Source organism: Schistocerca cancellata, chromosome 1 (assembly GCF_023864275.1).
Source record: "Schistocerca cancellata isolate TAMUIC-IGC-003103 chromosome 1, iqSchCanc2.1, whole genome shotgun sequence".
In the NCBI taxonomy this organism is placed as follows: domain Eukaryota; kingdom Metazoa; phylum Arthropoda; class Insecta; order Orthoptera; family Acrididae; genus Schistocerca; species Schistocerca cancellata.
This window is the reverse complement of record NC_064626.1, coordinates 320,360,155-320,383,822: the sequence shown is the minus strand read 5'-3', so window position 1 is coordinate 320,383,822 and position 23,668 is coordinate 320,360,155. Positions and strand designations below refer to the sequence as shown.

The 23,668-nt window shown below is 39.9% G+C and overlaps 1 protein-coding gene across 2 annotated transcripts in view; it reads right to left on the bottom strand.

The window, feature by feature from the left end:
- Positions 1-23,668, bottom strand: part of LOC126173067 (protein furry) — a 1,238,628-nt gene that overhangs the window by 1,190,176 nt on the left and 24,784 nt on the right. For both annotated transcript variants that reach the window (XM_049920928.1, XM_049920929.1), the window contains 2 exons: positions 9,246-9,433; positions 2,124-2,306 (listed from right to left, as the gene is read on the bottom strand). In XM_049920928.1, the coding sequence (XP_049776885.1) occupies positions 2,124-2,306; positions 9,246-9,433 (371 nt within the window). The remainder of the gene's footprint in view (positions 1-2,123; positions 2,307-9,245; positions 9,434-23,668) is intronic.

Below are 23,668 nucleotides of genomic sequence, written 5' to 3'. Positions count from 1 at the left end.
CTGTGGAGACCTCACGCCCCACGTGTTGAGCAATTCGGCGGTACGTCCACCCGGCCTCCCGCATGCCCACTATACGCCCTCGCTCAAAGTCCATCAACTGCACATACGGTTCACGTCCACGCTGTCGCGGCATGCTACCAGTGTTAAAGACTGCGATGGAGCTCCGTATGCCACGGCAAACTGGCTGACAATGACGGCGGCGGTGCACAAATGCTGCGCAGCTAGCGCCATTCGACGGCCAACACCGCGGTTCCTGGTGTGTCCGCTGTGCCGTGCGTGTGATCATTGCTTGTACAGCCCTCTCGCAGTGTCCGGAGCAAGTATGGTGGGTCTGACACACCGGTGTCAATGTGTTCTTTTTTCCATTTCCAGGAGTGTATGTTCTGCATCAACAATATTTGTTATACATGTGTACAAACATTTCCTGGCTCAAAACTGAAAATTAAAAGTTAACACTCAGCTTTAGCAGACTGATGTGTGGCATGCACACACACATAACAGAACACAGTATTAAACCTTAACTACATTTGTGTGGTAATTTACTACATCACATGTCACTCTTTTGTTTACAGTTGCATTCCTAATGCAGCATTGCCACTTGGCTTCTGTGTAATCTTAGTACCAGATTCTTTTACACTGTGCAGGTCCTTGCTAACCAGCAGCCATTAATTCCATAAGTTTGTACCAGTTGGGGTCAACATCTACTCCACAAAACTATAAACATTACTTTCCTAATTTGTCTTCAGAAATTGTTTTTAGTTGCTTTAGACAGGATGGGGCAACATTAAATGATGATCAAATTTTGGAGTTATTGTTTGTTAGTGAAGACTGCTCATTCATTGGATACACCAGATTCTTTTTAAGATTTATTTGAGTTTAGTGACTGCGAAACAGAAATATGTGATCATGAAACTGACAGTGGAACAGAGGATGATGAAGATGTAGAAGAACAGAATGTTCACAAGGAAACCAAGAAATAACAAGACAATCTGGCTATTTTTTATGGAAAAAACTGTAAATAAGGATAGGAAGATGGTGCATTGATAGTTTATAAAACAACTTAATATGGTATTGACCAAAGCACATATCACAGAGAAAAAAATTGAATTCCGGAAAATTTTTTTAGAGACTTGCAGACTGCTATGAACAAAGTTCATTGCACAAACTTTCAAAATGATAGCAGGGTCAACAAATCTGCTGCACAAGTCCCAAGCAGGCCCATGTCAGTCAAAACAGATGAAGATGTCATGATGCCACATATGTCCAAACATAATAGACACAAACACCACAAAAGCTCTAATTGTCAAAAATATATGTGCAAAATGCATTCCACTGATAAAAAGATATATCTTGACCCTGATGAACAAATACAGATACTTAGACAATTCATTCATGTACCCACAGTCACTTTTTTAATTGAAAGTCATTGTTTTTTTCTTTATAGTTTACTTAACTGATCTTTATCTGATCTCAAAACATGTTTCTGAATGTTGTTGAAGTAGATTTTCTTTGTTCTTTAACTCTGTTTACGAGGCTAATTATTGGCAAGATCATGTTTTGTTTTTTAATAGATTGACTTATGATACATGGTAGTCTTTCTTTCACTTTCTTTAACAACAAATTATAGAAGCATGGAAGTAAATAAGTTCAAGACAATTTTTGTTTTGGGGTTGAAATCTATCTCACAAAGTTAATAATATCAGTCTAAATACAGAGTGTAGTTAAGGATGAATTAGTTTTTGAGCCTTGGCTCTCTTTTTTACAGAAAGTAAACGCACGCACACGCACGCGCGCGCGCGCGCGCGCGCACACACACACACACACACACACACACACACACACACATACTGTAGCTGTTGTGACATTGATTATTAGAGATCTGTCACCTAGGCTGATGGATGTGGGGAGGGGATAGGGTAGGATGCACCAGGCAAGGAAGAGATAGCGTGGTACTGCAAGGTAGGAGTGGGAAAGACAGATGCCTCAGCAGCTACAAAAAATACAAAAGAAGGTAGGAGGGGAATGGGGTTGAGATTATAAGAGATATTGGAGAGGGGGGGGGGGCTGGAGATAAAGGCATTTCTATTATTGCTATAAAATTAAACTTTAGTGAATTTACTTACCCTTCTCTGTACTTGAAGTGTTTGAAAGCAAGATTTTCAATGTAACTCACAAGATCATCTTGACCTGGATGAAATGGCAACTGTTTCAATACTTCTATCAACACCAAACAGAATATGAACTCCACTGCCAAATCTCGACGCTCCTGTAGTATGTCAGCTTCACTTCGTTCTGTAGTTTCAGTGCTGCAAATTGAAATCTAGTCATTTAATGTTTTCCACATAAATTTACAAATTATGACGAATCCATTATTTTTTGAGGAAAAATAAATATGTTTTCTTGAGAAATGAAACTGCACGTGATGAACAGATAAAACTGGCCATCTACATCTACACTCTGCAAACTACCATGAGGTGCACACTAGGGAGTATGTCTCATTGTACCCATTATTAGGATTTCTTCCTGTTCCATTCACGTAAGGAGTGTGGGAAGAATTACTGACTGAATGCCTCAGTGCATGCACAAGTTACTCTAATCTTATCCTCATGATCCCTATGTGAGTGTTACATAGAGGATTGTAGTACATTCATCGAGTACTTATTTAAAGCTGATTCTTGAAATTTTGTTAATAGACTTTCTCAGGATAGCTTATGTCTGTACTCACGAATCTGTCAGTTCACCTCCTTCAGTATCTCTGTGACACACTCCCATGGATTAAACAAATCTGTGACCATTTGTGCTGCCCTTCATTCGGTACCACCTGTTAGTTCTATCTGGTATGAGTAGCACACACTTCTTGTAAAAAGGCACAGGTCACATCTACCTACAAGAAGGATAGTAGAAGTTATCTACAAAACTACTGTCCAATATCGTTGGCATCAGTTTGCTGTAGAATCTTAGAACATATTCTGAGCTCAAACATAGTGAGATATCTAGAACAGAATGATCTCTTCGATGCAAACCAGTTTGGATTTCGAAAACATTGATCATGTGAAACCCAACTCCCACTTTTCTCACATGACATACTTTGAATCAAGGCAACCATATAGATGCAGTGTTTCTGGATTTCTGAAACGCAATACTTTAAAACCGGTCATACGAGTGATTAGTAAGCAATCCCTTTTGTAGAGTGAGGGCTCTTCTTCAGTACTCTATTAGTAAACCAAACTCTACTACCAGCTTTACCCACAACTAAATCTATGTGATCATTCCATTTCATATCCCAACAAAGTGTTCCACCCCGGTATTTGTATGAGTTGGCCTATTCGAACAGTGATTCAGTGATATTGCAGTCACAGGATACTACCTTTTTTTTTGCTTTGTGAGGTCCAAAATTTTACATTTCTGAACATTCACAGTGAGTTGCCAATCTCTGCATCACATTGAAATCTTATCAAGATGTCACTGAATATTTATGCAGCTTTTCTCAGGTACTACTTCATTATAGATACATGCATCATCTGCAAAATGCCTGATTTTACTGTTAATGTTGCCTGCAAGGTCATTAATATAAACACGAACAGCAAGGGTCCCATCACAGTTGCCTGGGTCACACCTGAAGTTATTTCTACATTTGACAATGAGTCTCCATCCAAGTTAACATGCTGTTTCCTCCCATCCAAAAAGTTCTCAGTCCAGTCACAAATTTGACTTGATACCCTATATGATCATACTTTTGACAATAAGCATAGGTGCAGTAATGAGTCAAATGCTTTTCAGAAATCAAGAAACACTGCATCTATATGGTTGTCTTGTTCCCAAGTATGTCACGTGAGAAAAGTGGGAGTTGGGTTTCACATGATCAATGTTTTCGAAATCCATGCTAGTTGGCATCGAAGAGGTCATTCTGTTCAAGATACCTCACTATGTTTGAGCTCAGAATATGTTCTAAGATTCTATAACAAATTGATGTCAAGGATATTGGACAGTAGTTTTGTAGATAACTTCTACTACCCTTCTTATAGCTGGATGTGACCTGTGCCTTTTTCCAAGAATTGGGCACAGTTTTTTGTTCAAGGGATCTATAATAGATTATAGTTAGTAGAGGGGCTAACTCAGCCACAAATTCAGGACAGAATCTGACAGGGATTCCATCGGGGCCTGGAGCTCAGTTCAATTTTAATGATTTCAGCTGTTTCTCAACACCACTGACACTAATATTTATTTCAACCATCTTTTCAATGGTATGAGGAATAAATTGGAGCAGTTCTCCTGGGTTTTCCTTTGCAAAGGAACATTTGAAAATGGAATTAAGTATTTTGCTTTTGCTACCCTCATTTTCAGTTCCTGTCTCATTCATTAGGGACTGGACACTAACTTTGGTGCCACTAACAGCCTTTACATCATCATCATCATCATCATCATCATCATCATCATCATTTAAGACTGATTATGCCTTTCAGCGTTCAGTCTGGAGCATAGCCCCCCTTATACAGTTCCTCCATGATCCCCTATTCAGTGGTAACAGTGGTGCCTCTTCTGATGTTAAACCTATTACTTCAAAATAATTCTTAACCGAATCCAGGTACCTTCTCCTCGGTCTGCCCCGGCTCCTCCTACCCTCTACTGCTGAATCCATGAGTCTCTTGGGTAACTTTGCTTCTCCCATGCGTGTAACATGACCCCACCATCTAAGCCTGTTCACCCTGACTGCTTCATCTATAGAGTTCATTCCCAGTTTTTCTTTGATTTCCTCATTGTGGACACCCTTCTGCCATTGTTCCCATCTACTAGTACCTGCAATCATCCTAGCTACTTTCATATCCGTAACCTCAACCGTGTTGATAAGGAACCTGAATCCACCCAGCTTTCGCTCCCATACAATAAAGTTGGTCGAAAGACTGAACGGTGCACAGATAACTTAGTCTTGGTACTGACTTCCTTCTTGCAGAAGAGAGTAGATCGTAGCTGAGCGCTCACTGCATTACCTTTGCTACACCTCACTTCCAGTTCTTTCACTATGTTGCCATTCTGTGAGAATATGCATCCTAAGTACTTGAAACCGTCCACCTGTTCTAACTTTGTTCCTCCTATTTGGCACTCAATCCGTTTATATTTCTTTCCCACTGACATTACTTTCGTTTTGGAGATGCTAATCTTCATACCATAGTCCTTACATTTCTGATCTAGCTCTGAAATATTACTTTGCAAACTTTCAATCGAATCTGCCATCACAACCAAGTCATCCGCATATGCAAGACTGCTTATTTTGTGTTCACATATCTTAATCTCACCCAGCCAGTCTATTGTTTTCAACATATGATCCATAAATAATATGAACAACAGTGGAGACAAGTTGCAGCCTTGTCTTACCGCTGAAACTACACTGAACCATGAACTCAATTTACCGTCAACTCTAACTGCTGCCTGACTATCCATGTAAAGACCTTTAATTGCTTGCAAAAGTTTGCCTCCTATTCCATAATCTTGTAGAACAGACAATAACTTCCTCCTAGGAACCCGCTCATATGCCTTTTCTAGATCTATAAAGCATAGATACAATTCCCTGTTCCACTCATAACACTTCTCCATTATTTGCCGTAAGCTAAAGATCTGGTCCTGACAACCTCTAAGAGGCCTAAACCCACACTGATTTTCATCCAATTGGTCCTCAACTAATACTCGCACTTTCCTTTCAACAATACCTGAGAAGATTTTACCCACAACGCTGATTAAAGAGATACCTCTGTAGTTGTTACAATCTTTTCTGTTTCCATGTTTAAAGCTTGGTGTGATTACTGCTTTTGTCCAGTCTGATGGAACCTGCCCAACTCCCAGGCCATTTCAATTATCCTGTGTAGCCATTTAAGACCTGACATTCCACTGTATTTGATGAGTTCCGACTTAATTTCATCCACCCCAGCCGCTTTATTGCACTGCAATCTGTTGACCATTTTTTCCACTTCCTCAAATGTGATCCTATTTCCATCATCATTCCTATCCCATTCTACCTCGAAATCTGAAACATTACTGATCGCATTTTCACCTACATTGAGCAACTCTTCAAAATATTCCCTCCATCTGCCCAAGGCATCCACAGGATTCACCAGCAGTTATCCTGACCTGTCCAAAATACTTGTCATTTCCTTCTTACCTCCCTTTCGAAGACTGCTAATTACACTCCAGAATGGTTTTCCAGCAGCTTGACCCATAGTCTCCAACCTGTTTCCAAAGTCTTCCCAAGATTTCTTCTTGGATGCTGCAATTATCTGTTTGGCTTTGTTTCTTTCTTCAACATAACTTTCTCTGTCTACCTGGGTTCTGGTATGTAGCCATTTTTGATACGCCTTCTTTTTCCTTTTACAGGCTGCCTTGACTGTATCATTCCACCAAGCTGTTTGCTTCATCCTACTTTTACACACTACTGTTCCAAGAAATTCTTTAGCCACTTCTAGTACTGTGTCCCTGTACCTTGTCCATTCCTTTTCCAATGACTGTAATTGACTACATTCAACTAACTGGCACCTTTCTGAGATCGCTGTTATGTACTTGTGCCTGATTTCCTTATCCTGAAGTTTCTCCACTCTTATCCTCCTACATATGGACCTGACCTCCTGCACTTTCGGCCTCACAATCCCAATTTCATTGCAGATTAAATAATGATCAGTGTCAACAAAGAATCCCCTGAATACACATGTGTCCCTCACAGCCTTCCTGAATTCCTGATCTGTTATTATATAGTCAATGACAGATCTGGTTCCCCTGCCTTCCCAAGTATACCGGTGAATGTTCTTATGTTTAAAAAAGGAGTTTGTGATTACTAAGCCCATACTGGCACAGAAATCCAAGAGTTGTTTCCTGTTCCTGTTGGCCTCCATATCCTCTCCAAATTTACCCATAACCTTTTCATACCCTTCTGTTCGATTTCCAATCCTGGCGTTAAGATCACCCATGAGCAGAACACTGTCCTTGTCCTTTACTCTAACAACTACATCACTGAGTGCCTCATAAAAACTATCCATCTTATCTTGATCTGTCCCTTCACAATGCGAATATACTGACACAATCCTAATTTTCTTGCTAGACACTGTCAAATCTATCCACATCAGTCGTTCGTTTACATACCTTACTGCAACTACGCTGGGTTCCATTTCTTTCCTGATGTAAAGCCCTACACCCCATTGTGCTATTCCTGCTTTGACTCCTGACAGGTAGACCTTGTATTCTCCCACATCCTCTTCTTTCTCACCCCCTATCCGAATGTCACTAACAGCTAAAACGTCCAGCCCCATCTTACTTGCAGCCTCTGCCAGCTCTACCTTCCTCCCAGAGTAGCCCCCCTTGATATTAATAGCTCCCCATCTCATTACAATTTGTTTGCCAAGTTGTATCTCAGGAGTCCCTGGTTTGTCAGTTAGAGGTGGGACTCCGTCACCTCCAAAGGTCCGAGGCATTTTGCTCTGATTGTTGCCAGCATCATATTTAAAGTACCAGGGAAGCAAACGGCTGAGGGACTAATTGGTGGATTTGGTAGTCTTTGCCGTATGAGCACAAAGGTGACCACGACTCAGAATATGTCCGAGATGCCCAGCCTTATTCCAAAGTAACTGCTTTACATATGACCAAAATTTCTCTGGATTTTGTGAAATGTCATTTAACAGTATTCTGCTGTGGTAGTCACGGAAGGCATCATGCATTGGTCTCTTGACAGTGAAATGCGTTTCACTCAGCATCTCTCTATCTATAACCCTACACTTTGTTTTACACCTATTCTCAGTAATCTGTTTCTCTAGAAGTTTTTTTATAATAGAGGGTTCCTCCCATTATTAGCTATTCTACTGCATACATATCTATCCAGCGTGTCGTCAAGTGTTCTTTTAAACTTGAGCCAGATTTCCTCTCCATGCTCATGTATGTGCATAGACTCTGAAACTAATTATTGTCTCTCTTCAGAAAGTGATGACAAAAATTAACTGTAATACAAAGCCAACATTGATAATTAAAAAAAAAATCTCTCTCATTCTCCATGAACTGAAAAAGTAATGCTGTGTTACATTTCGTCAATTGTTATGAAGTATTCTGATTAGTTAGTACATGGACAGAGCAAGTGATAGATCTCACATATTTATCTGATCAAGTAGCCTAAATTCTTATGTAACTAGTGCTCATTATAAAACTTCCAGTACTCTCAAATATGTTATAAATTGCAAGTTCTAATGCCATAATTGAGACTCCAGGACTGCTAATGTGAAGGACAGTTTTTCATGCTGTAACATATATTTCAAGAAGTGTCTCAAGTTACTGCATGTTGTACCACAGTAATTCCATACCAGACTTTGTTAATTCAAATGTACACTGAAAGCTTAGAAAAAATAACAACAACCTGGCCTCAATTCCACAGGGTATTTGAGGGAGAACAGTAGAGGTCAAATACAAAAATTTAAGAATTTACTACTCAGAAATACAAATACCATGAAACTTCTGCAAAGCACTAAAGGATATTTAAATCTTTTCCCAAGCCGCAGAATGCACATGCATTCTGATTGAATATGTATAAATAACTTGGAAACTAATTTAAAAAATGCCTCTTTTTCTGCCTGAGTACACTGAAAAATAATACAGTTACACAAGTGCTTATTACTGCATAATGTACAGGAAATATTTATAACTCACTAACCAGATAGAGTTCGAAAGGTGTGTTGTAGTTTTTAACAGCTTGCATACTGGCCTAACTACTGCCCATTGTTGTCTTGCCTCATATAATTGTTCAGAAACAGAAATCAGTGTGCCACCACATATTTTCTATATGTATGTTGCAAGTAGGAAAACATAAATAGATTCCACTTAAAGCAATGATTGTAAGATACATCTGTAGCCAGAAAATTTCTTAACAGATATTATTTTTAACTGCTTCTAGAGAAGTAGAAACATGCATCAGGTGTGATGTTGTACTACCACACATTGATCATCAATGAGCACTAATTAACTCAATGTTGGTTGCCCTACATCTAACAAACCAACTAATCGCAAACTGAAGTAGTAATTGGCAGATCAATGAGTTAGACACTGTGAATTTAGTTTTGTTTTCAAAAAATAGCTCTTACTGAAAGAAGGGAATAATATTTTTGTTGATGTAGTCACAATTGTCACACATAATTTATTTTATCCAGTATAATATTGAGTCAGGCATCAATATTGTTCCCAAGGTGAAAAAGGGCAATATGAGCTACATTTGGAGAATTTACCTTTTTCCTTTTAGATCTGTCTTCCTCTGTTCTGTTCCTCCGGCGTCGATAACCTGTCTTTCATACCAAGCAAAAAGTGCTCTCAAAATAGATGGTAAGCAATGCTCAGCAACAGATCCAAAAGCAGTTAAAAGTTGATCAAACTGTGCATCTTCACCTCTCTGTAGAACTTTTGACAGTGGGCGCTCCTGTGGAATAGCAGAAATGGAAAACACTGTAGGAAGTAATCTAAAAAGACCAGAAGAAGTGACAACACTTAGCTATCTGATAAACACCTGAGTAAAAATGAAATAGAATTAAAAGGCAAAAACTCCTAATATAATGACGCATTGTGTGTTTATGTGGTGGTGGGGGGGGGGGGGGGAGGAGGAGTGGAGGAGGCACCACTGGTATGTGTGCTATGACATGACACTAAAGGTGGAGATGTAACTGCAACAGTTGCAAAATAATTACTGATAGACTTACTCAAATGATCAATACCAATATTTTCATACCTAAGTAAATTAGTGTTACTTGTATTAAAGTGAATGGACTTCTACAGTCTCAAGCAAACAGTCTTTACAGCTTGCTCATCAAATCATCAAGCACAATGCTTAACAATTATCTCAAATGGATGCTTTATGCAGAGAGCAGTTTGCAAGTTTGTATTTCACACAATCCACAATACTGATTCCCCTACAATGAACAACAAATGCAGCATCCCACTGTTTGTTTTAACTCACATACACAAAAGGAAGAAATCCACAATTAATCTGATGATTAGTGTGCAGTGAAAACAAAACCTAAGCTGTAACTAAGGCATTTCTCCCATAAAAGCATTCCTCCCATGAAAGTTAATCTGTCAAGTTACCCCAGAGATGTTAACAAAAAGTCAATCATTAGGATAGGGGCACTGGCAGATTGAGAGTGTGAGGTGAGGTGACCCATTACTCATGCCCACATAACTCAGTAGGTAAGAGTGTTGCCTGCAAAAGGCATGGATGACTCTGGAATCATGTCTCAGTTTGACTAACAGTTTTAACTTATAGGGAAAGAACACCCCCCCCCCCCCCCCGCCCCACACACACACACACACACACACACACACACACACACACACACACACACACACACACAGAGAGAGAGAGAGAGAGGGAGGGAGGGAGGGAGGGAGGGAGGGGGAGAGAGAGATCTTGAACAAAAGTAGTCGAGGCTCTTGCGATCACTTGTTGATGTATTCTCCGATGGGTTCTGTCTCATTATCTTCGGCTGACATTTCTTTAAAATTTGAGAAAATGCATGACACAAAGCTATATTAATTTTTCTTTATTATCACAACCGATTTTGGGAAAATATCATCATCACAGTTTGACAGAAGATTAATATTACTCACATGTGATTACACATAGTGACATGGAAATCCATTTGAACTATATACCCCTCAGCATGGTGCACTTTCTAACACAGAATAAGCAGTAACCCATTACACAGTAATTGTTTAATGATTTTTCTGACATTTCACCAGCATAAGTGGCTGGCATCATCATGACTTAATCCTCCATCGCTGGTATCAGAGTGGATATGAGCCCACTGCTGGAGATTATATGTACCTGTTGCGTGCCAATGTCTGATGGCTTTCCCCTGGTCATTATCACTGAGGTTCTCCCCTTGCTACCTGCAATGATTGTTTGCTGTAAGCAGGAATCCAGGATCTGTTTACCTTGATGCTTTCTTCTTTCTAGTTATAACTGATGTTATCTTTCAAATTTCAGTAGTGTCCTGAACAAACAGGTGTGATAGTTCTGGTGACAGTATTTTTGCGACTGGGGTAGTATGTGCTTGGGTGTCTGCGTGGTATGTGTATTAATGTCCTCAAGAGCTAGTGAGTGCTATGTTCTGTTATGTGAGTATATGCCACACATCTGTCTGCTGTATGTCAGTGGCTGCCTTCCACTTATTTTATGTATTGTTCCATCCACAAATTTCCATTATTGTTCCTCATTATGATCTAACAGAGATAACTGTGTTCTCTGCAAATTAAAAATGGCATGGTTTTAAAGGGCCCAATTCAAGAGTCAATCATACGTCACACCAAAAATGTTCATATGCAGGTTACAGGCACAGACAGAAGACAGACAATGATGAAAAGTATGAATACGGGCTACGTACAACACTCAACCAGAAACAAGGAACACTAGCTTCGGCTAAAAATTGAGTCACTATTTATTTGTGCACTACTGTTGTTAGATTCTCAGCTAACTTGATTACAGCAGTTTCAAAATGGACTATCCAAGTAGTATCGATATGGAGGAGATGTGGCCACTGTCTGCAAACACAAAGGCATTTAGAGAGAGCATAACAAAAAGGTATGGCCAAACTTTCAGGAAACTATCCTCTCATGTAGAATAAGGGATGTCAAATGGACTTTAGTCTGGAAACACAGGATTTTCACATAAGAACTCATTTGCTAAGCATTTTCATAGCACATTTGCTCATTGAAGAAATGCAGAACTGAACACATCAGCGTACTAGACAGAATACTTTGGTAGATGAAAGTTTCAGAATGTCATCTTGGGTTAAATCTGGTTAAGTTGTAATTCTTACGTCTGTAAGTGGTATTTTGTATCCCATTGCATTGAATCTGCTTCAAACATCCACATCTTGGGATATCTTCATTCTGCAAATATCTCCTGATACAAATATAGTAGTGTAGCCACAGCTATATGCTAATTTGTATGTCAAATATGCGTCTGCCAACATGGAGATTTCAATTTACCAGATATAGACTGGGACACTCAGATGTTTAGGACGGGTGGTAGGGACAGAGCATCGAGTGACATTATACTGAGTGCACTATCCGAAAATTACCTCGAGCAATTAAACAGAGAACCGACTCGTGGAGATAACATCTTGGACCTACTGGTAACAAACAGACCCGAACTTTTCGACTCTGTAAGTGCAGAACAGGGAATCAGTGATCATAAGGCCGTTGCAGCATCCCTGAATTTGGAAGTTAATAGGAATATAAAAAAAGGGCGGAAGGTTTATCTGTTTAGCAAGAGTAATAGAAGGCAGATTTCAGACTACCTAACAGATCAAAACGAAAATTTCTGTTCCGACACTGACAATGTAGAGTGTTTATGGAAAAAGTTCAAGGCAATCGTAAAATGCGTTTTAGACAGGTACGTGCCGAGTAAAACTGTGAGGGACGGGAAAAACCCACCGTGGTACAACAACAAATTTAGGAAACTACTGCGAAAGCAAAGAGAGCTTCACTGCAAGTTTAAACGCAGCCAAAACCTCTCAGACAAACAGAAGCTAAACGATGTCAAAGTTAGCGTAAGGAGGGCTATGCGTGAAGCGTTCGGTGAATTCGAAAGTAAAATTCTATGTACCGACTTGACAGAAAATCCTAGGAAGTTCTGGTCTTACGTTAAATCAGTAAGTGGCTCGAAACAGCATATCCAGACACTCCGGGATGATGATGGCATTGAAACAGAGGATGACAAGCGTAAAGCTGAAATACTAAACACCTTTTTCCAAAGCTGTTTCACAGAGGAAGACCGCACTGCAGTTCCTTCTCTAAATCCTCGCACAAACGAAAAAATGGCTGACATCGAAATAAATGTCCAAGGAATAGAAAAGCAACTGGAATCACTCAACAGAGGAAAGTCCACTGGACCTGACGGGATACCAATTCGATTCTACACAGAGTACGCGAAAGAACTTGCCCCCCTTCTAACAGCCGTGTACCGCAAGTCTCTAGAGGAACGGAAGGTTCCAAATGATTGGAAAAGAGCACAGGTAGTCCCAGTCTTCAAGAAGGGTCGTCGAGCAGATGCGCAAAACTATAGACCTATATCTCTGACGTCGATCTGTTGTAGAATTTTAGAACATGTTTTTTGCTCGAATATCATGTCGTTTTTGGAAACTCAGAATCTACTATGTAGGAATCAACATGGATTCCGGAAACAGCGATCGTGTGAGACCCAACTCGCTTTATTTGTTCATGAGACCCAGAAAATATTAGATACAGGCTCCCAGGTAGATGCTATTTTTCTTGACTTCCGGAAGGCGTTCGATACAGTTCCGCACTGTCGCCTGATAAACAAAGTAAGAGCCTACGGAATATCAGACCAGCTGTGTGGCTGGATTGAAGAGTTTTTAGCAAACAGAACGCAGCATGTTGTTATCAACGGAGAGACGTCTACAGACGTTAAAGTAACCTCTGGCGTGCCACAGGGGAGTGTTATGGGACCATTGCTTTTCACAATATATATAAATGACCTAGTAGATAGTGTCGGAAGTTCCATGCGGCTTTTCGCGGATGATGCTGTAGTATACAGAGAAGTTGCAGCATTAGAAAATTGTAGCGAAATGCAGGAAGATCTGCAGCGGATAGGCACTTGGTGCAGGGAGTGGCAACTGACCCTTAACATAGACAAATGTAATGTATTGAGAATACATAGAAAGAAGGATCCTTTATTGTATGATTATATGATAGCGGAACAAACACTGGTAGCAGTTACTTCTGTAAAATATCTGGGAGTATGCGTGCGGAACGATTTGAAGTGGAATGATCATATAAAATTAATTGTTGGTAAGGCGGGTACCAGGTTGAGATTCATTGGGAGAGTCCTTAGAAAATGTAGTCCATCAACAAAGGAGGTGGCTTACAAAACACTCGTTCGATCTATACTTGAGTATTGCTCATCAGTGTGGGATCCGTACCAGATCGGGTTGACGGAGGAGATAGAGAAGATTCAAAGAAGAGCGGCGCGTTTCGTCACAGGGTTATTTGGTAACCGTGATAGCGTTACGCAGATGTTTAACAAACTCAAGTGGCGGACTCTGCAAGAGAGGCGCTCTGCTTCGCGGTGTAGCTTGCTCGCCAGGTTTCGAGAGGGTGCGTTTCTGGATGAGGTATCGAATATATTGCTTCCCCCTACTTATACCTCCCGAGGAGATCACGAATGTAAAATTAGAGAGATTAGAGCGCGCACAGAGGCTTTCAGACAGTCGTTCTTCCCGCGAACCATACGCGACTGGAACAGGAAAGGGAGGTAATGACAGTGGCACGTAAAGTGCCCTCCGCCACACACCGTTGGGTGGCTTGCGGAGTATAAATGTAGATGTAGATCACATTTGTGAACACTTCCATTAAACTATACCAGAAATCACATTTGTAATGAGTATTAGAAACATATATATATTTGCTAAGTCCATAATGATAACTTAAATAGCTGATAGTATGTTTAAGTAAGACAGTGGAGGGAACCACATTCCAACACAAATGGTGATGCAAGTCACATGTCAAATTTACCTCCTGTGAAATGGAACACACAACACTGGCAATGACCTCAATGACACATAAACAAGAGGGCTCCTTGGACACTTCATGTAAGAAAAGTATCCAGTGGTATGCTGGTACAGTCTGTTCCTGTGTATTGCTATGATTAATGTGCTATAAAGAGTAGAAGAAAATGAGTTGTAAAATGGAAATGAAGTGTGTCACAATACACGTTCATAAAACACATTTGCTCCTCCTCCTTCTGCTCCTCATCCTCTCTCTCTCTCTCTCTCTCTCTGCGTGTGTGCGCAAGTGTGTGTGTGTGTGTGTGTGTGTGTGTGTGTGTGTGTGTGTTTCCCCGGAATGTGATGTGGAACTTTTTTTCTTTCAGTTACCAGCATCAGGCAACTGCTTTGGCATGCAATGCACCATCTCACCGACAGAGGCTTATGAAGCAAGTTCAAATACTGAGATGTCTTTCAATTATTGTGTGTTGATGATTCTAAGAGTAGTACCGCTTAATTAACTCAGCATAGTATTCGTATGAATAGATCTGATAACATTTTAACAAATGATAGGGAAAGTAACCATGTGACGCAACTACTGAGCCACCACAAATTGCCATTTCTGGGAACTGAAGCAACGTCTTTAGCAGACCCTAAATACGATGGGTAGGCACTAGAGGAAAGGCTCCTGTTACGTGAATAATGGAAGATAGCAACCAGGAACAGGAAGAATACCAATGTTAACTTTCAGCAGATATGCCAAGAATAAAGTGGAAGATGATCTGCCAGTATCGATGGAGGGCCTCTCCGGGGGGACATCACCTTGTAGAAACACAGCCCCTTTAGGCGGAGAGGCATACATGTTCGCAAAAAGCTGAGGACTCTGCCAGAGGTGAAAATAAAACTGAGGGACTTGATGAGATCTCAAACATCCAAGCATTAGGACTGGAAATGATAGAAGCTCTTTTCACAACTGGACTGGGTGATAGGCCAGTCCGAGAAGTGCAAATTACTACTGTAAGCTGGACCACGTAAAGTTCAAATTCATGTCTGGTGGTCAGAGGAGGAAACTCCTCGAAGAACAAAAACAAAAGGAAGGTAAATAATGGTTTTCTAAATATAAATGGCTGGAACTAAAAGTCTTAACCTAAGACCACAAAGGAAAGGAGACAGTCTCAGAGTGAAGGGGTAATCATACCCCTTCTATCTCTAGGACAGGGGACAAGAGAATAAGGGAAGAGTCTAATACTCCACATCTCATGATAAATGGATTCAAAGAAAGCTGAGGCAGGAAATAGGGAAACATACCTATAGTACTGCAGTCTCAGTTTTCAGGATAGCAGTTATCCAACAAGGACATCTACCGACAAACGTCACCTTGCGATAGATGGAGCTTGTTCAGATGCCTCTCTTCAACAAGGCTGGGGATGGGAGAGGGAATGTCTCTCTGGACAAAGTGCTCTTATCTTTGTCTGTGGGAGTATGGGAATGGTGGAACAGCTTAACCAGATATGTATCTCTGTGGAAAGGCAAAGCTGCAGATCAAGACAGTGGCTGAGCTCTTCAAAACTAAAAAGATAGACAATTTGGGTACCAAAACTTCTTAAGATACTCCTCCAAAGACTCTGTTCGTGAAAATAAGGATGTAGAACCAGAAGGTCTTCACAAAGGATTGGAGGGTGATTAACCATAGAAGTAATTTACATAACTTTTTGGTCCACTCTAGTGGGTAGTTACGTCAAACAATGGCATATGCTGATGGAGCCATCCTTAGCTGACGTCATGTACAGGGGAGGATCAGAAAGTAACACACAGTAATTTTTGTCTCACCTAGTATTGCAGCTGGAATGTTGAAATTTCATGACAATACAGTTTGAAGTTTGTGCTACAGATTGTATTTTGTCATACAGCTCTAACAAGAGATGTCTGAACCACAAAACAAACTAGGTGCACATATTAGTGTCATTAACTTGCGAAAAGCAGCGAAGTGTAGTTCAATATTTGTGGTCCAAAGGGCATAAATTAGTGAAATTTACAGGGTTATACATGACATATATAGGGACGATTGTATGGACCACAGCAATCTCTCCAGGTGGTGCGCATCCTTCCAAGAGGGCTGTGTGAACCTTAGTGATTCACCACGCTCTGGGCAGCCACTATCATCTGCAACCCTAAAGAATGTTGGAGCCATTGAGGCTGCTATTTTGAACGATCGGTCTGAGCATCTGCGAACCTTATCAAAGCAGTTCAACACTTCCTATGGTGCACTGTACAATACTGCTCATGAAATATCTAAGACACTGACACACAACCACAAGGGCCAGTGAATGATGAGAAGCTTTGATCACTTAATGTGTTATGTTGCAGAAGAGCATGATTTTCTGAAAGAAATCATCACTGGTGATGAGTTGTGGGTGTACGACTAGATGCCCAAAAATCAAGCAGGTCTCTAGAAAAAAAATTAAAAAAAGATCTGCTAGGGAAGTGCTTGTGCAGAGCTCCAGAGTTATCTGTGCTGTATTACTGGTGGACTTTGCTGAGCACAGGATGACTGTGAATGCTGCAGCCTATTTTAAAGCTTTGGTTAAGTTGTGCCATGCCCATCATAACAAGCAGCACAACATTAATGCTGACAGTGTTAAACTTCTTCATGAGAATGCTTGCCCCCACATTGCTGCACCTGTTCATGAGGAAACTGCAAATTTGGGTGGGAGATGCTCCAGTATCCACCATACAGTGTGGACCTTGCGTAGTTGAACTTTTATCTGTTTGGTCCCGTGAACAAATTCCTGGCTGGTCAACACCTTGTAACAGATGTGGAAGTGATATCAGCAGTCCGCAGTAAACCACACTCCAATCAAACGGGCTTCTGTGAAGAGGGTATATCAAAATTGGTAAGACAATGGGAGAAATGTGTTGAGAATGTTAGTGAATATGTAGAAAACTAGATAAAAGATGCAAGTTCAGTTGTGATTATTTTGTTTCATCACCTGTTAAACTTTTTGGTAACATAATTATTGTGCATTACTTTCTGATCTTCCCTCACATATAAAGTTTGAGGTTGAAATGACCTGTAGGGATCCTAGTAGAACAGACTGGGACTCATACAGAAAGATCTAAACTTGCACTTACCTGAAATCAGAACTCTGATAAGGCACCCAGTAGATTTTGAGGACATGGAAGATGCAGTGAGTCTCCCATTACAACCTCATACTTACGAAACTGCCCACTCAACAAGAAGTGCACAAATAGGAATGTATCTTGGTGGAACAACAGCCTGGAAGTGCATAGGAAACAGATACGAAGACTGTTCAACCTCGCAAGGAAGAAATGACAATGGGCAAGTATCGAGAAACCCTTGTAAATAAAATCTTGTGACCAAGCAAGTGAAGCTTTCTGCCTGTAATGTATCCTGTGAGGAAGTGGAAGGTACAGCTACTTGAGCTATACTTCATAAAGTTCTCAATAAAATACCAATTGGTCCAGGAGGACAGTGGGCATACAAGGATACCAATTGCGATGCTAGATGTGCTCCTCAAGACTCACTTCCCTCACTGCACTCTGACAGATAACACAGACCAGGAGTCAGTCTCTCAGAGAGATTGGTTCATGGGTAATGAAAATGAAAACTGACAGCCTGCAAGGGAATGTCCTGACTTAAAAAAAAAAAAAAAAAATCCAGTGGGCTGTGGGAACGTTCACCATCCAAGTCACCAGACCCAGATTGTATCTCTCCAGCTGTACTACAACATGCAGGACAGGTTTTAATTAATTCCTATGTAGACTGTTCAGGGTCAGGCTAGCAACAGGAATCATTCCAAATACTTGGAGGACAATGAGGGTTGTTTTCATTCCAAAGCCAGGGAAAACTGATCATTCAAGGCCAAAGATAAGAGACCAATTAGTCTATCCTCCTTTTTTCTAAAGATATTAGGAAAACAGGAGTATAGGTTAAATGAGGTTCTGCTGCACATAAACCAACAAGCATATCAACCAGTTAAGTCACATCAAACAGCACTTCACCAACCTGTTGGGAAGGTGGAAAAAGCTCAAAATGTTCATGAAATAGCTCTCTGCACCTTCCTGGATATTGAGGGAGGCTTTTAGCAATATAACCTTCAAATCCATTGTTAGAGCTGCAGAGCAGCATGGCATTGTAACCACCATATGCAAGTGGACTAAGGCCATGCTGAATAGAAGAAACGTAGAAGCCAACTTGATGAACAAGAAAGTGGTGATAAATGCAACCGGGAGGTTTCCACAAGGAGGGGTCTTGTCCACACAACTGGGAAATCTAGTGGTGAATTAACCCAATGAAGAGTTACATAACGGAGGCTACTTTTGCCAAGGATATGCAGATGGTTTAGTCATGGTAATATTTGGCAAATAGTACTGTTAGAACAGTGGCACAATGTGCACCTGACATTGCGGAAAACTGGCGCAGGAAACAGGATCAAACAATTAGTCCCAAAGAAAACTGTTGCAATACCATTTATGAGGAAGCAAATTCAGCACACGTACTGGAATCTCACGCTCTTTGCTGAAACTCTACCAGTAGGAGGAGGGGGCTTGGATTACCCTGCTGGAAGTGAAACCATCATGGACCCCTCATATATGGAATATATGTTCCAAGGTAAAAGGTACACTTATGAGCACCCCTCCTTCTTATGGGTACCAATGGCTTTACTAGAATTAAACAGAGTGGAACCATATAATAAACCCAGCTTTGGGTGGGGGAAAGGAAAGAAGAAAGTGCTAAGACCATTGTTGTATAAATGTTTTTTTCTCCCTGTAAAAATCAAATCAAATCAACCTATGGAGGGATGGTGCTTCCTATGGAAAATCTTGGCACACGCATTGTCAATGATGGCCATAAACTGGGGGTCTGAGGCTAGCCTTGATTCTTATCATTAGCTCTTGATATGGTAGAAACTGCTTGCTTTGCTTGTAGTGTGAAAGTGAAGTTTATAATCAGTAGGAACACACTGTCACCTTAATGGGGTCCTTATGGTTTGACTAAGGTGGAGACATTCAATCACTGACTCTGTCAGTTCCATGACGCTGACGACTGTAAATTTGTTGACAAGTACTATTCAGGACCTTTGTGAATAAGTCGCATGAACAGAGCTACATGCAAATTGCAAAACAATACTTTCTTTCTCTTCAACAGTTTGCAGCCACTAAATTAACAGTCAGTAATATCGCAAGCAAAACACTCTTATGTTAGGTTTCTCTGAACTGGTTAATCTGGATCAAAAACAACTGTGCCAATGAGGAACCCATAAACCAGTTATAAACTTAATAACATATACCACATGCATATACCCTGATGTTAAGCTACAATAAAAAATGTACAACAGCATTAAGATAGTCAAGAAAAATAGCATCCACATTAGTACCATCATAACAAATTTCATGGGTATAGAAACATACTGGACTTTGCACAACCATCTCCTGGGATGCATTTTTGAATCCACTTGATGACCAAATATAATAAGTTGGTTGGTTGGTTGATTTGGGAGAGTGGACCAAACAACCAGGTCATTGGTCCCATCGGATAAGGGAAGGATAGGGAAGGAAGTTGGCCACGTCCTTTCAAAAGAACTATCCCAGCATTTACCTGAAGCCATTTAGAGAAATTATGGAAAACTTAAATTAGGATGGCCAGATGAGAATCTCAAACGTCATCCTCCTGAATGCGAGTCCAGTGTGCTAACCACTGTGCCATCTCGCTCGGTAATACAGTAAGTTAAGCACAGTCTTTATTGGTGAACAGCTTGCAAAAAATCTTTTTTTTTTCTCTTTAGCACTTGTCCTCTTCCTCTAGCCCTCTTTTCTCATGTTACATGAAGAAACCTATGGTTCTGAAGCTAAAATTTTCCACCATCTTTGGCTGTATGCATATCACACTAACATATTCCAGTAAAAGAAGTGAGGTGACAACACTGTCAAATGAAGCTTCTCTTGCTATACTTCCAGACCTTAATTTTTTTCTGTTCTCTATTCCATACATAACCCATGTACTGTGAATATATGAAAACTCCAAATTCTTATCCATCCTGTATTTTCTAAAACTTTATTTTCAGTATATAAATCACAGTCTGCTGATAACAATAGTGTACATAATTCATGGAAAAATATTTTACCTTGGAAAATATTCCAAACTTCACAATTGTCTAACACCAAGTGCACTTCAAAACTTGACAGCACTAATAATTATTTTACGATTGACACACTTTATTTGAAACCCCTTTTTCTCATTTATTAAACAAGCATCTTATCTCTTCAGAAATCTATGTACTTCAAAAGTTACCTTTATTCACAATTATCAGTTACTAGAACTTTTTGCTCTTAAAATTTAATCCTTTCAAAAATCCAGTGTCATAATCTTATAGCCTTAATTTTTTCCCAAAAATGTATAATTTTCCTAGAACAACATGTTAGCTTACAAAATATTTCAATTAGTTAATTTCAGCTTCTAGAAAATCTTGCTGAACTTCATAAAATCCAACACATCCTGAAACTCCTGCACCATAAAATAAAACCATCATTTACACCCTTTTACAGGTATTGAGCTAATTGTTAATCAAAGTAATTTCTATGCCTAATGAGTTTACATATTCTATACTCTTACTACCTTTATGTTAGTAACTAAATTGTAAGAACTTTTTATGTTAATATATTGTAATATCTGTCCTACACACATCTTTAAATCGGCGTCTTGTACAATGCCACAGTCAGTCCATAGCCGGCAATAAATGAGTACAAACACTATGTAATGTTCCATGTCGGTCAATATTATTTTCATGTCAGTCAGCAGCTATCATTAAAACAACATAATTACAATGTTACCTGATCATCAGTTTCTTTGTTTAGTCAGATGGTGCTGAGCATTCAATCATTATGAACACTACTAACTATTGTTTAAAGTCAGACTGCCCAGAAGTCAACATGTAACGTTCTGTGTCAGTATTATCAAGTCATTCACATAAAGTTCCACCCCAGTAAGTAGATGGTGAGCATCTGAAGAATACACTTACTATGCATCAGTTGGTGATTAGCATTCACTCAATAATCATCATGTTTTTATAATAGTCAGTATTAGGCATAATCCACTGTTTAACACTCTCAGTACTAGCCCAATACTTGTCTACATCTGCAGATTGAGGTAATTTTAGCTACATTTGAAAATTTATATCTTGGAGAATTCTGAACATTTGAGTATGAAATTAACACTATTTCGAGCCCATTTTGTCTCTTTTAATACGCAACTACCAACAAAATCCTGTGTGGTATAATGAGGATAAATTATGTTATTATACATGACATTGTTTTCCTAAAAAGTCATATGTATATTCATATCAGTAAATGAGTTCATAAATACCTAATAATCAGTGCTGGGTATTGTATTACAGTAGCACTTTCTGCATGGATTCATATTGCTTTTTCGTATGGAATATTTTAAAACAGGGTTCCATACGCAATGCCACACAAAAATGTTCACACTGATAACGTGTCTCCTTGAGAGATGCTGTCCCGCTTTCTTTCTTTGAGTTTGAAGAACAAACATAATGTACACGAGAGGCATATTTTTTGCTTATAGGTGGTAAATGTTGCAGATAATGTCTCTGTGTTAATCTGCCTACAGGTCCATTCTGGTTATTTGGAGCTGTTGGTATATGATCTTGAGCCACCAGCATAGCAAGATTCATAATGAAATCAGCTGTTGTCATTTTCTTGGTCTGAAATTAACTGTGTGACCAAAAATGACTTCGATACTCCCAATGGGAGCAAATGAATAAGCAGCTTCTGTCACCATTGACAGCTCTATGCCTAAACAGATTGTACTGTAGTCCCCTTGAAAGACACCTATGTCACCCAAATCATCTTATTCACTGTCTAGAGCATCGAGAAGGTCTCCAAAATACAGCAAATCGGCAGTTCCTCCATTGGATATACCATTGCGTGCCATTTCTCTTACACAGAATACTAATAATGTGCTCTTTCCACAGGTGAAAACAATGACCCATAAGGAATGACATACTTTGTAAACAAGATGCACATTCACACCATTTACCTATGAAACTAATAACTGATAGTATAAACATTGTAATCAATAGTCAGAGGTGCAAAAACACCACACAGTGCTTTTTAATCAACAAAATACGTTGGCCCGTTGAACCAACGGGCTTGGTGCTAAGAGTGTTAAAAGCCACCCATAGTTACCATGCACTATGTAAAGTTCTATGTTATACTAAGTGTCCTGCTCTCTGAGGATTTTAAAAATCTGCCACCTACTGTGTGCAGCATTCTCCATCAAAGTGACACTCTCAGGAGGTTGTTTTCATGATCTGAGGCTTGCAGCAGCCAGAGACGGGGTCTTCCCTCTAGTGAAGTACAGTGGAAGAAGGCAGCAGTATGGGCCTTCTCTAGTGGTTATAGCGATAAGTTTTCCTCCTTGAATCGCTGAGGCTTGAAGTCACATACGTAGATGTAGTGACAGGTTCCCATCGCACCATCATTTGCAGCAGAGTCGAGTTACATACTGCTCAATTCTCCTAAGAAGTGAAAATGCTTAGACTATTTTGCTCATTTGTCTGATAGTGTGGTTAGTCCTTTGCAAATGGACAGAGAGCTTCAGCTAGAGTTGTTAGCTCCCATCAGCAGTAGTTAGAATTTCATGTTGTGATCTGGCAAGCCAATGTCTGCATGGTTTTGCAGTGGGTTTAATGTGCATGTGTTTTTAATCAGTTTGGTATTGCATATTCAGGAAATGGTTTAGGCTCATTTATGAGTGTTTCTGCAATGACACGAGGCTGATGATTACAGACACTTACATTTGTTTTCGTAGGCAAACGACGTCAAGGATTAGTTACTAGTAGCTGTCAGACTGTTTTGCATCAGTGAACGTTTGTGTTCCTGGTAGGTTTTGGTACCACATCAAGGGAAATTGGGCCTGGTTCACTTTGAGATGTTTCCACTGTGACATGTGGTTGCTAATGGAGATGTTTATGTTCACTGTGTGAAACATATGCAAGATCAGGAACTAATAACTGTCTAATACTTTGTACCAGCAACTGTCAACTGAGATCCTCAAGTGTGGAATTGGTTGAATTCTTATACTGGTTTCATATATCAGCAATTGCACC